Below are 15,879 nucleotides of genomic sequence, written 5' to 3' on the forward strand. Positions count from 1 at the left end.
TTCTACTTTTTACAGATGGGACTGACTGGCGATTCACGGCAGTATACTGCCCATAAACGCATAATTGTCCCATGTGAATAGGAAATCCAGCAAACAGTAAAACTGAAAATTACATGTATATATTTTAACTTATATGAAACAGGAATAATGCCGACACTTGTAGTGACCAGAGTGTCGTATTTCTCATGTATACCTGAATGAGCTAGTGTGCCATGCGATATTCCATATCGCAGCTCACAGATAATGTGAGACACGAGATGCAGATACGTACAAAATATATCCTAGTGAGCGAGTCTCATGAGACATCTCGTGAGGCTCGTCACATGCGGTTACTAGGAGTACTTTCATGCAATGACCCCACGGAAGCATACGAATTCGGTCTATGCCTATGCTTCTTCGGTGGCCAGCCCAAGTTTTTCAATTCAGATTCTAGAATCTTAACCGCGTTGAATCACGTCAGTCCTTTGAAACTGCCTACGGGCAGTTTGATCCATACTTTAATCCCTTTTCCTTGCTTCTGAAACCTTCTCCTGCGAGGATCAAATGCACTGTCACATTGAGATTTTCTCATGAGACGGCGCATGAGCCAGTGCAGATGTGATCGTTTGAGCTAGTACATTGCTACATGAGATCTAAAAAAATGTGTCTCACCATAGCACGTGCTCAAGCGCGCGGTTATTTTTATGCGCTCATGGCAAGCTGATCTCAAGCTCTTGATGTGAAGCGCGTATACACGATGTCTGGTAGTGACGAACCATACATAGTTTGTTTGAAAATTACATATGAGTATTACTGTGCATTTTGTCTCGATATGGTAGAAGTTTTAGAAAATACGTCAACATTCACAATGTCGAACAATTCAAAAGATAATTTTTAATAATGTCAAAAAGAGAAAAATATATGTATATTCAAATTGTATAAGAAAAAGCATAATGCCGACACCTATAGTGACAAACCACAGACAAACAGACGTAACACTTAGAACAAATCTCGATCAAAATCATAGTCACGAAGACATATACGCCCAATGCTAAAATCGGTGTGTTTGGCCGACAGGCCAACAGATGGCGGTAGTGTGTAAACGTCAAACACGAACAAAAACGACGCGAGCGCTGCAGGTGGTGGATAAGCCACCTACAATATTTTTGAATTGACCGTTGAAAAGGTGGTCGATGGACAATGATGAGAGTGTGACGTCTGTTTGTCTGTGGACAAACCATACAAAGTTTGTTTTAATATTACATAAAAGTTACGCGTTCAAGAAAATATGTGTTATCATAAGCATGAAACGAACTCACCAGTTGGTAATCCATTCTCGACTGAACACAAAACTGACACTGACAGCAAAACTTCTTGGCATCCCGAAAATAAACCGTCTTGCTTGGGCCTTCCCAAATACGTACCCAGCAAGACGCTCCAAAACAGGGGAAAAAAATCTCCGGCGACGAAAACACGCGAATCCGTCAGCAAAATCAATCGGACGACGCAAAACCAAACTGTCCTGCTTGGGCTTCACAAAGCACTACCGATACAAATTTCCTAAGCTTTATTGAACACAAAATATTTGGCAACGTTTGTCCCACCCATAATTTCGAACGTGAACGCGCCTCTGGCTTGTGGTATTGAAAAATTTCAGTTTTCTATGAAAATCCATCACGTATCACTTAGGTACACCTGATCTAATTATCAGTTCGATGTTTGTAGAATATACATGAGATATAATTTGAGGTATTTGAGGTAAAAGCCCTGCATAAGAGGTAAAATGCAGGGTAAGTATTGGAAATTATCTGGTATGGAATACCTTAGTCTGGTATTTAATAGCAATTTCCTTCTGATCGGGTATAATGAAATAATAATGTCGCAAATGGACTAAATTTTCAAAAATCTGTTTTACTTTTTATTACTTTCTACTAAATCAAAAATAGTAGTCGAAAACTGTTGCCAGGCCGAGAAATTAGCTGAAGAGAAAATCGACGAAAAGAAATAGACGTTTTACTTTTGGAACCGTTATTTGTATTTTGGATTAACCTTCCTGTTGTTGGCTTTACGTTCCCGCTGGAACAGAGCCAGCTTAATGTCAAAAGTACACTTTCAGTTATTCACCCTCATTCTTGCTCACGGCGTATCCAACTTACAGTCGAATCCTATTCGTTCGAATTCGTGGCCCATTTGATTTTGCTGGCGTAAACGGGAATGCAAAACGGTTCTCGATTGAAAGAGCATTCGATCGCACACAAGAATAGGGGTGATTAACTGAGATCTTTCTTTGTCAAAGTTGCTATTTTCGCATTCTTATATCGTACACTCAGGCAAATGGACTATCGATAAACATAGGAACCCCTTATGAAAATTCGCCACAAGGAATCGGGTTGAAATTTATAAATTTGCCTTATGAAACCGAAATTTGAAAACAAAAATAGTTTTCGCAGCAACCTGGAATCGAACCAAGGACCTTGCGATCGATAGGCTCGTGCGTACACCCCGCGCCTATCGACGCCTTGATGTGGAGTGATGCTAAAACGATACATAAAGCGTTCGTATTGCGATAATCGTTCCATCTTTCATAAGGCAAAATGTATGAATTTCGATAGTCCAGTTCGCTGCGTGTATGGCAGCCACGATGATACCCTATACCCTGGAAAGTCAAGGAATGACTCCATTATGAAAACCGACCGGGAATCGGACCCAGACGCCTTCAGCATGGCTTTATCTTGTAGCCGCGGACTTTTCCACTAGGCAAGATCAATCTGATGAGTATGGAATCACATTCTAACGCATAGTACATATTTATTTGATTGGGATTGTCGAATCAATTGAGCTACCTATCATGAAAGGCTGCTCTGAAAGTAATTGAATGATTATATCAGCATGATTTAGACTATGTTATCAATAATAGTAAATTATGCGTACGTCCCATCAAGCTGTGATCTTGTAGCTGGGAAGATTTCATGTTTTCATTGATATGTTTCGATAGACAAAAACTGTGAATTTGGTGTTTTATTTTTGATTGTCGGTGAATGTCTAATGGTGCCGAAGCAGTAAATTACCCTATATGCCTTGATAAAATTTTAAAATAATTAACTGAAAGTAATTATTCCAATCACAATTATATTTTTATAACCGATTTCAACAATCAATGTTTGAATAGTAAAATGTTTTGCTTTTGAGGGAACAAAAATCAATCCACTAGGGATTTGCGGCTTAAACACACTTTTTCGTATTAATGGATCATTAAAATAACCAAAACGGCCGCTATAGAAAGCATAGATAGCGCCACCGTAGTCTTGTGTGTTTGACAAAACAGCAATGCTGTCACAATGTTAAATCCCATATACAGTGGCGCCTTTGTTTTGATGCGGTGAGCCTTTGCAAAAACTACCTTCAGTGATCCATTGGAAATGTGTGCAAAAATCAGGGCGTGAGTTACATGATCGATCCTTTCTTTCAAGATGAAAGAGTATAGGTAATCCAGAGCGATTTTTGAGGGAATGGTAGAGTCGGAAAGTTTCACTGAAGCCTCTAAAATTATGCACCATGATTCACTGCATACAAATTAAGCAACTATTTTGGATAAAATAGAGCCTTAGAGACCGTCTTCTAACAAACATTTTTCAATTGGCGGATAATAAGTTTGAAGTTTGGATGCCATGTAGTGTTGCCAATACCCATAAAATAATAAATATATATAATAAAGAAATCAACGAAGGAAACAAAATAAAACACCCATTTCTGTACTTGCTTTACTTAGAGCAACGTATATTCTATCTGTGTAATGTGCTGTGGCCGGGAGTACGAAGTCGATAACAGAACGGAACAATATATGTCTTAAAAGGAAGGTGAAATTAAACCGTAATAATAAAGATAATAAAGAATCAGCCCTCAGTTCGTCATTCTCTGCTTAAAAGATCTCTGGCTTTTCTCGCTCCCTAAATAGTCTTTTTCTCCTTCATACCTCGCTTGTGACCACTATGCCTGATGCGCAACAGGCGGTCGGAATATTCCTCCGCGCGCACACGTTATAATGCCATCATCTCCTGCAGCGACTTCAGGTACGCTTCGTGCAGCTTCCGAACAAAGTCCGAATCGTGCTTGATGAGATAGCTGATGGCCTGGATGAGCTGTGCCTGGGTCAATGGTTCCACCGCACCGACCATCGGGAAGAATCCCGGTGGCGGGTGGTGGTTGTTGTTGTTGGCTTTGGAGAGCAAATCCGTAACCGATCCGGGTTGGCTTCCGTTCGGGTGCTCCAGATGTTTTTTGTTGGCAGCACTGGCAAATAAATCGGTGAGCCCTTTGGCAGCACTGCCCGAACTGGATGCAAACATGGTTGGGGGCATTAGGGCCGGCTTTGTGCCACTTCCGCCTACGATGGCCGAAGTTGGATTCAACCCGGAACCGGAACTGTTGAGCAATGGGTCCGACTTCTTCAGTAGCTCATGCAAAGGTTGTTGCTGTTGTTGGTGTCGAGACTCAAGCTCACTGATTTCAATGGGTTTCGTTTTCGGAATCGGCTGGTTATTGTTGCGAACCGCTGCCAAGTTGGTTGAGCTAAGAAACGTAGCCAACGGAGAACTTCCAAGCTCTTGAACCGGTGCCGGTCCCGTATTTATGGGTATTCCCATCATTTTGAAGCTATTTTCCAGCTCACTTATTTCCGGTGTGATTTTACCTGTAACGGTGGCCTCTTTTTGAGGGGTTGTGGCACGATGCTGCTTCTCGATCTGTTCTAGTGTGTGTACCGGATTGGACATCAGGGTTTGGAATAGTGGTACTTCCGAGGCCGCTGGCTGTTTTGCAGCAGCAAAAAAGTTGACCACACTTTGTGGGGCATCAGGAACGATGTTGATAGCTGCTGATGGATTTCTGTTCGGAGGAATTGGCTCCTGCTGTGGCACCGAAACCGATGGCTTCCCAGTGCTGTTGTTGAAGTCTTCCTGGGCTTTGGTTAACATAGAGAATATGTCCACGTTGTTACCTTTGGGAGAAAAAAAACTCCGTGAATAACATTCTGAGTGATAATTACTTTATCCATTCCTAACGGACCATCCATAAATGACGTTGCATTTTTCCATTGAAAATAACGTTCGGTGACGAATGCTACCCCCTCCACTCTTCTGAAAAATATATACACTGAGCCAATTAATCCGATTATATTTATCTGGAAAATCATATACACGCATCAGAATTCATATTTGATAGGTTTCATTAACACCCAATAAAGACTATATGAAGGTCCAAAGAGGTTTAAATAATAACCATATGGAAATCGTTGGAATTTCACATATAACTTATTGGACATCGTTTATCCATTAAATCATTGAAAAATCAGATACATGGTATATGATTTTCTATTGTGAAAAAAATCTGTGTTTATATTTAGTGACACGATGGCGGCCACTGCATTCATTTCGCTAGCAGATAAAGGATTTACGACGAATTCTTGCAAGTTTTTTAAAGGTAAGCGGGTAAATATCAGTGTTTCAATAATTATATAGTTTTATGTACATATTTTAGAATGTGGAACCATTATTTACTTCTCGTTGAAGAATTGAGCTTCTAATTCCATACAACTGAAAACTTGATAAAGTTCTGCTCGACGATATCTATAGATATAGGTGAGTTATTTTATTCGGCAGTTAGTTTTGAGCTTAAATTGTGTTAACATGGTTTTATTGTTTTAGATTTATATACCGACCATGCTACAACAAAAATCCCTTTTGTTCAAGTTCCAGTAGTTACTGTGAGATGGCTTTGCAGGTAGTGGATCCAAATATCCGAATGATAAAAAAAAATAATTGAAGACTGGAGAAGTACTTGGCCCTTCTCAAACCATGTCAACTAATAAATCTTTAAATATTTGCGAAAAAATGATGTTGCGCATATATGTTCTTTGAGAAGTTTAAACAATCAATAGTAATTCTAAAAATATCGAAAATCAGGTTTTTGGTTTAAAATTTTGCTTCTGATAAGCAAGCCTCAGGGTAAATGAACCCCATTATTTACTATTGTACTTATTACAAAAACTTTTACTGGAAGACGAAAGCTAATGGAACCTTTTCAGCTTAGCAGGTGGTGGACTTCTCCTTGGAAACATTTCTACAACGTTGTGGACTTTTATACTATGGGAGGGGCATACTGCCCGGGTTGTTTTGAAACGTAAATCTTGCACCGTTTATAAAAAAAACATCAACCTGGAAAGAAAAGTTGCATGCAGAGCATGACCAACTAAATAAAGAACATCTTAACATAAAAAACTTTAGAAGTGATGCATTTGCTACTGCGATAGAACAGTATTTACTTAAGGAGGGGCGTATTACACCTTTTTACCTTAATCTCTGACGATAATAGCATTGGTGTGCTCAAATATTGCATGGAGCAAATTCTGGAGAAATTCCTCTAAATATTTTTCAAAAAATCGCTGGCAAAATTTCTGGGGGAATTGGTAGAGCAATCTATAGACTAATTTTTAGAGAGATAAGTAGTTTATGAAGATTTATCTGGAGCTCGTAGCAGTTGGTTTCAGAATTCAATACATGTAGAATAAGAGACTTTAGAGACCAGGTCTCTAAAAATAGAACCCTCCCTAAACGGCTACGCCATTCATGGATGATCCCGTTCAAATAAATTCCTTATATTACCTGCTCCATTACCATTGGCCTGCGTTTTACCCATGTCCGGTTTTTTCTTGCCTCCGGGATTATTGTTACAGCCCTCGACCAGCTTGGCAATCACCTCCCGGATCCGGTCGCACTCGGAGTTGTTGTAGAACCAGAACCCCCGGATTCGGGCCCGTTTGTTACGGTACAGCAGGAAGGGGGGCTGCGACTGGAGCTCAATCTGTCCGTTGATTGGTTCCACCAGCGAATTTGTATTTAAGCGATTGTTGATGAAAATACAGTGGAGCGGATTTGCGGTTCTTTTGTAGATGAACAATGCCCCCTCAATGTCGGTCTTTTCCCACTCGTTTTCGGCGGTGTTGAATGTGTAGAATGCAACGTGAGCTGACGAGTTTACAATATCGGTTGCATACGGATCCGTGCGTTGAATGGCAGCTAAATTCATACGCAGTTCAGTCTGATCGGCCATCACTTTCCAATCGTCAATAGCCGAATCAACAATCAGCTCACACTTTTTCCGTGGAAGCTATCACACTAATCTTCCGTTATTCTCTAAGGGACGCCGAACGAGTTTTTACATTGACAACAATTACAACGAACGATTAACACTTATAAAACGGCAAAACTATTCCAGATGATACTTGAATTTCTAATTTTTCATTTGAAAATAAAAGAACCTCTTTCGATCGCCACACGCAAAAATCTTGCCGATGGAAAACGACGATGATGATGGCTTTACTTTTGCGCAATGATGACACATCTGTCAATCGTCGCGATTGAGCGCGGTCAATGACTGTTTAGACCTTTTTAGACCGCATTTTAGAACAATTTTCTCGCGAAACATTTGAAAGTGTATTATTGTGATTTTTTTTTACCACTCTTTTAGACTTTGATGATCTGAATTTCGTCTTTCTCAGATTTCGCATTGGCTTTCGCTGCCCCTTTTCAATCAACGCCGCCCATGCAATTATCCTGATGCTCATGACAGTTGACTCCGGCCGGCTCAGTGTTTACCATTTTCTCTTTATTCTCGACTCACCAGCTTGTCTAGTTTACATAACAAAACCAGCTGCACGCAAACAAATTTTGTTGTATAATCTACCGAATCCATGGTAGAATTATGAACTGCACCAACGATTTTCAACCGACTACAAAAATCTGTTAAGTTTACTATAATCTGGTAAAAATAACTGAGTCGTGTAGTAAATGTGACTATGTCCATAGTAGCCGCGACTACAAAGCATTGTATTTCAATCCGTGACACCCACCGTACAACACAGTATGGTGAAAAGTACAATGCCAAACTTGTCAAATCTAGAATAGGTCGTATGAATAAACTGAGCAAAAGCTTTTACTTTACTCAGATCCACCTGTCAGATCATTTTCTTGAGCATTTACTCAAGTTGGTATGATAAAACTGAGAACTTGAGCATTTACTTTTCGAACATCGGGATTCGTATGAATAGGTCATATGAATAAAATCCAGTACTTGCTCATGCTCAACCCGATTTGAGCGAAGTAAAGTCTCTGAGCATTTACTCAAAACCGTATGAATAAAACGGTACTTTGCTCAGAGTAAGTTCGAATTTCGAACTTAGCATTTACTCTGTCAAAAATATTGTTTTGTTTTGGACAGATGATTTTTGCAGAGAAGAAGATTCCGAGCGGTGCAAAAAGTAGTGTTCTTGTGAATGTTTTGCCGTTTTCTGCAGACTGCTGAAGCCACATAACAGCCCGGAAAAGCTCAAACGGGGGAAAGTGAAGCCATCCTGTGCAAGCTGCAAGGGCTAAACACGGTTTTCACAACTATGGATGTGTCTGCAGTGTGGTGGCAACCGATCCCTCTGCAACGGTAAGTGTTCTGCACTTGTGATATTTCTATAATATATTTATTTCTATTCCTTTCAAATTGTCCAAATCGGTGGATAGGCACCCATCGAATCAGCAAATGATCGTGATATCCAGCGGAATCGCCACAACTTAAGTGCACCAAACAGCAACGTCGATCGGAGTCCTGCGGGTCGATACAACAAGCAACCGCACCAGCAAGATAATTTTGCTGCCATGTGTGGATTCAACATGCCACAGGCGACCGGATCGGTAGTCAGTGAAGGAACCGCGGGACAAGGCAATGGAACTGCAGTTAACGCCTACAACGGTGATGCGATAAGCAAACAGGCAAACAAGCAGATTGCAAAATAGTTTCTCAAACGGAGAGACGGTAGGTTTGAGAATGACATGGCCATCTCTGGTCGTTGAAAAGATGAATAAACTAAAACTACGAAACTAAAAACGGATGTTACAATTTTTCAAAGATTTCCTTAAGTAGTCATATTGGTGAAATATGTGCACTTAGTGAAGGATCTAAGAGACTCAAAGTTCCCCAAAACTACAGGCGCCTGCCAAATGGCATCCTGCGAGCTAAACTACTATAGTTATCTCAAAATACATTTACAAACCTTTGAGCCTTGAGTTTGAGTTTGAGTTTGAGTTTGAGGGGTTTCTTTGAATATTCCCAATACTTCCCCAAGCTTTTTGTTAGATCTGTTAGAAATTCATCCGAAGTTCAATCCACGAATGCTTTTGAATTTTCTTAGAAGGTCCATCCAGTTTTTTTTTTGGAAATATGTCTTAAAATACACTAAAAACTACTTCATTTTTGTTAAAATAATTCTTTCAAAAATAATTTACGAACTACTCCAAGGTCATCAGGAAAAGTTCAAAAATTCATCCAGCTGTTTATTTGAAAATATCACTTAACACATCTTAGGGTTTTTAAAGAATACCAGAATGCATGCAGCGATTACTCTCAAATAACTTCCAGTGAAGAAAACTGAATTTTTTGTCAAGATTCCATAAGAAGCTTTTAACAGACCCATATTTTTTAGCTTCCTGTAAATGTACCTCGCAATTGTCTAAGTAATCTCTCTTAAAAATGTATTGAGAATATCTATCTATATTTATACTGCCCATAACTGCATATTTGTCACATTCGGCAATTTTGACAAATTCGAGTTAATACCGGAGAGAGACATCAAATGATAAACACTTTCGATCAATTCACTGAAATCTGTGAGATGGTTCTAGAAAATCTGAAATAATACCAAGTTGTTTTGTCACATTGGCAATTGTAACCGCATAACAGTCACATTGAGATTACACATGAGTCCCGTAATGAAGTAGCGATAAAATTTCTATCAGAATTATTTTCTGACTATTTACCCAGTATGTTATAGAAGTTGTACAAAATTTCAGCCTCAAATAAGCACTTTTGAATTCTTGGTAATTTTTAGAAGTTTTAGTTTCGTCCCATACTGCCATAAAATTCTTATTTGGTATTCCATTTACTCAATGCCTACTTTTGTCGAATGTTACAAATATGCAGTTATGGGCAGTATAGAGCTACAGAAAGTTTTCAAAATATTTCTGAGCTGTTCGAGCGGTTTAGTGGATTACATAAAAATAAATGTAAAATCGAATTTAGAACTATACCATTTAATTCCACTATAGTTTGTATCCTTTGTCAGATACGCGTATTTCGACTGTAAGACCGTCTTCAGTGTCGTGTACTAGTCGAGTCTAGAGCACATATCAAAATCCTTAAATATTACCTAAGATAAATTACCTATAAATAATATACGGAATCTATTTTTGGAAATGTTCTTGAAAAAATAATACGTTTCAGAAAAAAGTGGTTTCTAAAATAAACATGAAGTATTGCTGAAATATTCACTGAGACTCCCAAGTGTAATGATAAATAAAATTCCTAGAAAAAAAGATCCTCAAACAGTTATTAGAGAGCTCTCTGGATTAGTGGGAGGAGCAATACTTATAAGAAATTTTGAAATCGCTTACGAAATAGTTCCTTGTAGTATACCTCAAAGAAGTATTCAAGAATTCCAAAAGGAATTTTAGTGGAATCCCTGTTGAATGCTTTGAAGCAAAACTCCAAAAAAATTCTTCGGCTATGCCTGACAAAAGAGCTGGATAAAATTTTGAAACATCTTTTCCACTAAAAAGAGTATGGTTTATTATTTTCATAGTGTTTAGTTTCATATAAAAAATGGGTCACTACTGTTAACTCCAGTTACCACACTTAAATTATTTTACCGATCTCAGCAAAAGGAATAACCGAGAACCCAACAGCTAAGAACCAAGGTTCGGTAAACGTTTATCGATATCTCAGTAATTTCTTTACCGAGATTCGGTGAACAATTACCAAGATATGCGCTGTATGGTTCACGGCGAATCCATTTCCCAAGATTGATTTCAGAATTTAAGTTTGTAGGCAGCGGAAGGTGCAAAAAATGCCATTTTACCTGGAGTTAGCCAAATTGTTGTGGAAATAGTTCAATATCCGAGTAAATTCATTCTTTTTCTTCACAATTTTTCATTTGAGCATGGTCAGTAGGTGACTCAGAATTTTCTGAGCATTTACTCAGCTTTTACCACTTTATTCATACGAATTTGGATGTTCGAAAAGTAAATGCTCAGATGCTCAGTTTTATCATACCAACTTGAGTAAATGCTCAGGAAAATTATCTGACAGGTGGATTTGAGTAAAGTAAAAGCTTTTGCTCAGTTTATTCATACGACCTAATAAATCGGTAAAAGCTGAGTAAATGCTCAACAAATCCTGAGGCACCTACTGACCATGCTCAGATGGAAAAAAGCGCGAAAGTTACGTTTAAAATTGTAAAAAATGAAGATGTACTCGAACGTTTTCAACAGTTTACCGATATCTCCAATTATAGCTGACATGGAAACCTCTCAAAAATCAATTTTTGAACCGATTTTTCTTTATATGAAAGATTTGGAACCCTGGACATTTTGTAAGTATGGCCATTCTGGACACAAGGGCACCTGGAACCTATGTCGGAAGAAACTGTTACTTATCATATTCAGAAGTTTATATGCATGTATGGTGCGACACCATACGGAATACTAAACATAACATTTTTCTTCTTATTTCTGCCGTTACGTCCCAACCGGAACAGAGCCTGCTACTCAGCTTATGTTCTTATGAGCACTTTTACTGAGAGTTTTCTTAGTCTATTGATTATTTTTGAATGTGATTATTATGTGGCAGGTACGATGCCCATAAAAGCATAACTGTCCCATATGGATTTTCAAGGCAACACCTTTTTTCATCACAACATTCATCTTTCAATATATACTTTACCACGCATATAAAAATTTACACACTTTGTTTGAAAATGTTTTGGAAAAATATGAAGCTTGTGCAGTCCCATATTGAAACATAAAGGCATAACAGTCTCTATATGAACCTTGAATCCAAATAGCAACTGCAAAACCTGAATTTTATTGAAGTTTATATTTTTTGCTGAACCTTAGAAGTAAAATGAGTCATCTATGCGGTGGTGCCAAATGAATAGGCCATACAGAAATGTATTACAAAATTATGAGTATTTGTATGAAAAGGAAATCTTTTAGCTTTGAGCGCTATTTTCTCAATGCCTACTTTTTTCATCTGGGACAGCTATGCCTTTATGGGCAGTACGTAGATACTCTATGCTGGGAAGTCAAGAAAATGTTCAATCCTCGATCGATGGGATTCGAACCCACGACGCTCAGCTTGGTTTTACTGAATAATTACGCGTTTATTGCTACGGCTATTTGAGCTTCCCAAACAAAAAATATTATATCCAAAATTTGGGAAATTTGAAAATATAATGAATTGGATCACTCATGAATTATTTTTTTTTATCCTCATAGAGGTTTGAGTGCTGACAATTTAGAACTTTTGACCGAAAATGCAATTTTAAGACCAGTCAAATCCTTCTGGAATTCCTTCAATACAAACTCCAAAGATTTTCACAAGAATCCCTCCCGAATTAAAACTAAAAATTTTCAGAGACTCATTCAGAGATTTCTTTAGGAATTTATTTATTTATTTATTCCCACTAGAATTTCTCCAGAGATTTTACCAGAAATTCATCCAACATAATCTCTACAGTAATCAATACAGCGATTTCTCAGGGAATTCCTCTAGAGATTTTACTAGAGATTCCTACAGGAATTCATCCAGTTCCGATAAGACCTACCTTCAGCAATTCCAACAGGAATTCTGCAAAGATGTTCTCCATGGATACCTCGAAGATGATTCTACGGATTTCTCTACATATTTCGCAAAAGTTCATTCAGACATGCCACCAGTGATTTTTACAAGAATTTCTCCAGTAAAATCTTTACTGGGATTCCTCGAGCGATTTCTCCAACGATTCCTCCGGGCAATTTACTAAGAACCCTTCCAAGGATTGCTCCAGAAAATCCTGCAGTGATTCTTCAAGCGGTTTCTTCTGATATTTCTTTAGGAATCCATCTAGAATTCTTCCAGTTTGTCTTTAACCATTTTTTTCTCAAGAATTCTTGTATGTGCCTTCTGAAAATGTCAAGTATTCGAAGTAGTTTTTTGAAATCTTAAAATAGCCTGTGTGGATAAATATCCGTAAGAATTTGTGGAGAGATTATCGAAAAATTGTTGAAAAAATGTTGGTAATCTTGAGCGAATTCCCTAAAACGTTCCTGGACGAATCCATCATTTGTTAATTTATTTTCAGATAACTAGTTATTTAGAGGACCTAGATAGTCAAAGCGACAAACGTGCAGTTATAAAGCATTCCACAGGTCAAGGAACTTTACTGGTTGGAAATTTCTTCGATTTCGAATTCCCACGATATACATGGCAAAAAATACTAAGCTGAAATATAAGCTTTCTACCCGGAGGGACTTGACGCCAGAAAGAAGAAGTAGTTTATCTGGAAAAGTCTCTTTAAAAACCCTGAGGATATTCATGCCGGATTTTCAATGAATTGGAGTCGGAATTGTTGGCAAAGCCAATGGATTGTTTCTGGTAAGATTATTGGTAGAAACTTTTATTTTTAGTGAACTTAAATAAAATCTCTACGAAACTTCTCAAGAAGCAATTATCTCATGGCTAGGATATGTTAACAGTTTATTCATTTCTTTAACAGCCAAGTGGGGATGTGGTCCCTCAATCCGGTAGCCTGCATCGCGAACCCACTCAGGACAGATCGTTTGTTTTCCTTTCTTTCCATTGCTGAAACTTGTCGACCGTTCAATCGACTCCGCTGGGGTTCTGAATGGCGTCACCGTGGCCTTTCACTTGGACACCGATTCTGTTGAAGGGCATTGCCATCTGTTCTCCACTGAGGGCTGTTTAGGAGAGACAGGAATAATATAATTAAATCACGAAATAACATAAGTACAAATCACTTACCGTAGCGAGCGGACCGGTTGGGTGTTCTCCAAGCACCAATTTGTAGTCCTTGCTGGTGTACTAGTGTCCTGCGTTCACCGACGCTTCCCCGGTAGGCGATTTTTCTGCGTTCACCGACGCTTCCCCGGTAGGCGTGATGCTAATAAATATGTTCCGCCAGGGTGTGCATCAGCAAGCGGCAGCAAATCAAGCAACTCACACTTTTTCCCTAGCATGGCAAAAGATCCGCCAAAGCACTACTGGATTTTTATTTTTGCGAAATCAGCAATCGGATAACCAAAACAAAAACAACATTTTTGACAGAGTAAAAGCTATGTTCGAATTTCGAACTTACTCTGAGTAAAGTATAGTTTTATTCATACGGTTTTGAGTAAATGCTCAAAGACTTTACTTTACTTAAACCAGGTTGAGCATGAGCAAATGCTCGGTTTTATTCATATGACCTAATGTTTCTAGTCATAAATACTACAACTCTGGTTAAATAAACAGAATATATTTTCTTGTTGACTATGTTATGGTAGAGTTAACAGATTAATGTAGTCGGTTGAAAATCGTTGGTGCAGTTCTTAATTTTACCATGGATTCAGTTGTTTCTACAATAAAATTCATTTCAGTGTGGTCTTCCGATGTTCAGGGCTCATTCACATATTTCATAACGCTGAAAGGGGTGGGTGGGTGTCTTCAAGGTATTACAGGTCATACAAAATTCGGAAAATATTCTTACAAAATGCGTTATGAGGGGGTGGGTGGGTGTTGAAAATGGTCATTTTTGGCGTTATGAAATTTGTGAATAAACCCCAACAGTCATCGTCATTGTTCTAACCTCCAGCTGCACTGAAACAAGCGATGAGGTAATGAGAACCATGAACGAGTTTTTCAATCTATTTACTATTCCAACCACGATTGAGCTATTATGGACGCTTTTTATTTGCGTTTGGTTCCCTCTCAATCCAACCGTATCGGTAGCCGTGCGGTAGGCGTTCGCGATTGACAATCGCCAGATCCTCCGTTCGATTCTGGTCTGTTGCAAGTTTTTAGGGCCCATTCACAAATTTCATAACGCTTTAAGGGGTGGGTGGATGTCCTAACGTTGTTAGGTCTCATACAAAAATTGTAAAGTATCAATACAAAAAGCGTCACGAGGGGGTGGGTGGGTGTCCAAAATGGCTATTTTGAGCGTTATGATACGTTGTGTATATAATTTAACCCTCTGATATAGTATTTTCAACCGCTTCGCTGTTCTCAGTGTGGTGTGTCGAAACCAGATGGTAGTGACAGAAATCAAGGATGAAAGGTAAATGGTGTTTAAAAATGAACCATCAGTACATTATTGGCAGCTTCTCAATATCGTCATGATAGTCTAATCATTCGTGAAAATTACAATAAGTTTGTATTTCTCAAAAACCTTCCGAATTACACCAAATTAATAGTCTAGGATCCGTCATCATAATTATCATCATCATCAAAACTTCAACAGCAGTTTTTCTGTTCAAAATTAAATTTTATTTGATGAAAATATGTTCACTGTGCTTCGTTGGAGAATCGAATCTAGTGAACACATTTTCATGTAAACTTTCTTGAATTATGGGAAGTATGCACTTCAACAGAAAAGTAATCGCCTATTTCTATGCGTGGGAAATTTCTTGCAAGAAATGTTCAAGAGAAGTATTTTTCTTTGTTTGCAATACGCAGTTGAAAAGAAATGTCGATTCAAATGGAGCTCACTGTAGAAGGTTTCTTGACCATTTCTTGCACAGAAATTTTTACTTTTCTTGAGCTGAACAGCATACCTAGCTTTAGAACGAAAAAACTGCTTTTAAAATTTTTCACGGATCCTGCCCCCTGAAAGTTTGAAAAACGTGTCCTCCATGTGTTTATGAACGAAAGCGGGATTTGGAAATCCCTCGCGGGAAAGAAGTCTTCACAACCCGAAGTGTGTAAAAACCCACCGAACACTACTGCCATCTGTTGAGTCAAAAGCACGTAAACATTATATTCAGC

The 15,879-nt window shown here is 38.5% G+C and overlaps 1 protein-coding gene and 2 long non-coding RNA genes across 3 annotated transcripts; 1 reads left to right on the forward strand and 2 right to left on the reverse strand.

The window, feature by feature from the left end:
* Positions 1-3,726: 3,726 nt before the first annotated feature.
* Positions 3,727-7,375, reverse strand: LOC5568817 (mRNA-decapping enzyme 1A). The gene is made up of 2 exons (XM_001658133.2): positions 6,639-7,375; positions 3,727-4,975 (listed from the first exon to the last, which is right to left on the reverse strand). Exons 1-2 carry the CDS (start codon positions 7,084-7,086, stop codon positions 4,017-4,019), a joined length of 1,407 nt encoding a protein of 468 aa, XP_001658183.2. The 5' UTR covers positions 7,087-7,375; the 3' UTR covers positions 3,727-4,016.
* Positions 7,376-7,935: 560 nt separating this feature from the next.
* On the forward strand, positions 7,936-8,910 carry LOC5568722. Its single transcript, XR_002500646.1, has 2 exons — positions 7,936-8,469; positions 8,547-8,910. It is a non-coding gene; the product is annotated as an uncharacterized LOC5568722 (long non-coding RNA).
* Positions 8,911-13,576: 4,666 nt separating this feature from the next.
* LOC110675748 lies at positions 13,577-14,321 on the reverse strand. Its single transcript, XR_002499757.1, has 2 exons — positions 13,879-14,321; positions 13,577-13,814 (listed from the first exon to the last, which is right to left on the reverse strand). It is a non-coding gene; the product is annotated as an uncharacterized LOC110675748 (long non-coding RNA).
* Positions 14,322-15,879: the final 1,558 nt, after the last annotated feature.

Source organism: Aedes aegypti, chromosome 2 (genome assembly GCF_002204515.2).
Source record: "Aedes aegypti strain LVP_AGWG chromosome 2, AaegL5.0 Primary Assembly, whole genome shotgun sequence".
Classification (NCBI taxonomy): Eukaryota; Metazoa; Arthropoda; class Insecta; order Diptera; family Culicidae; genus Aedes; species Aedes aegypti.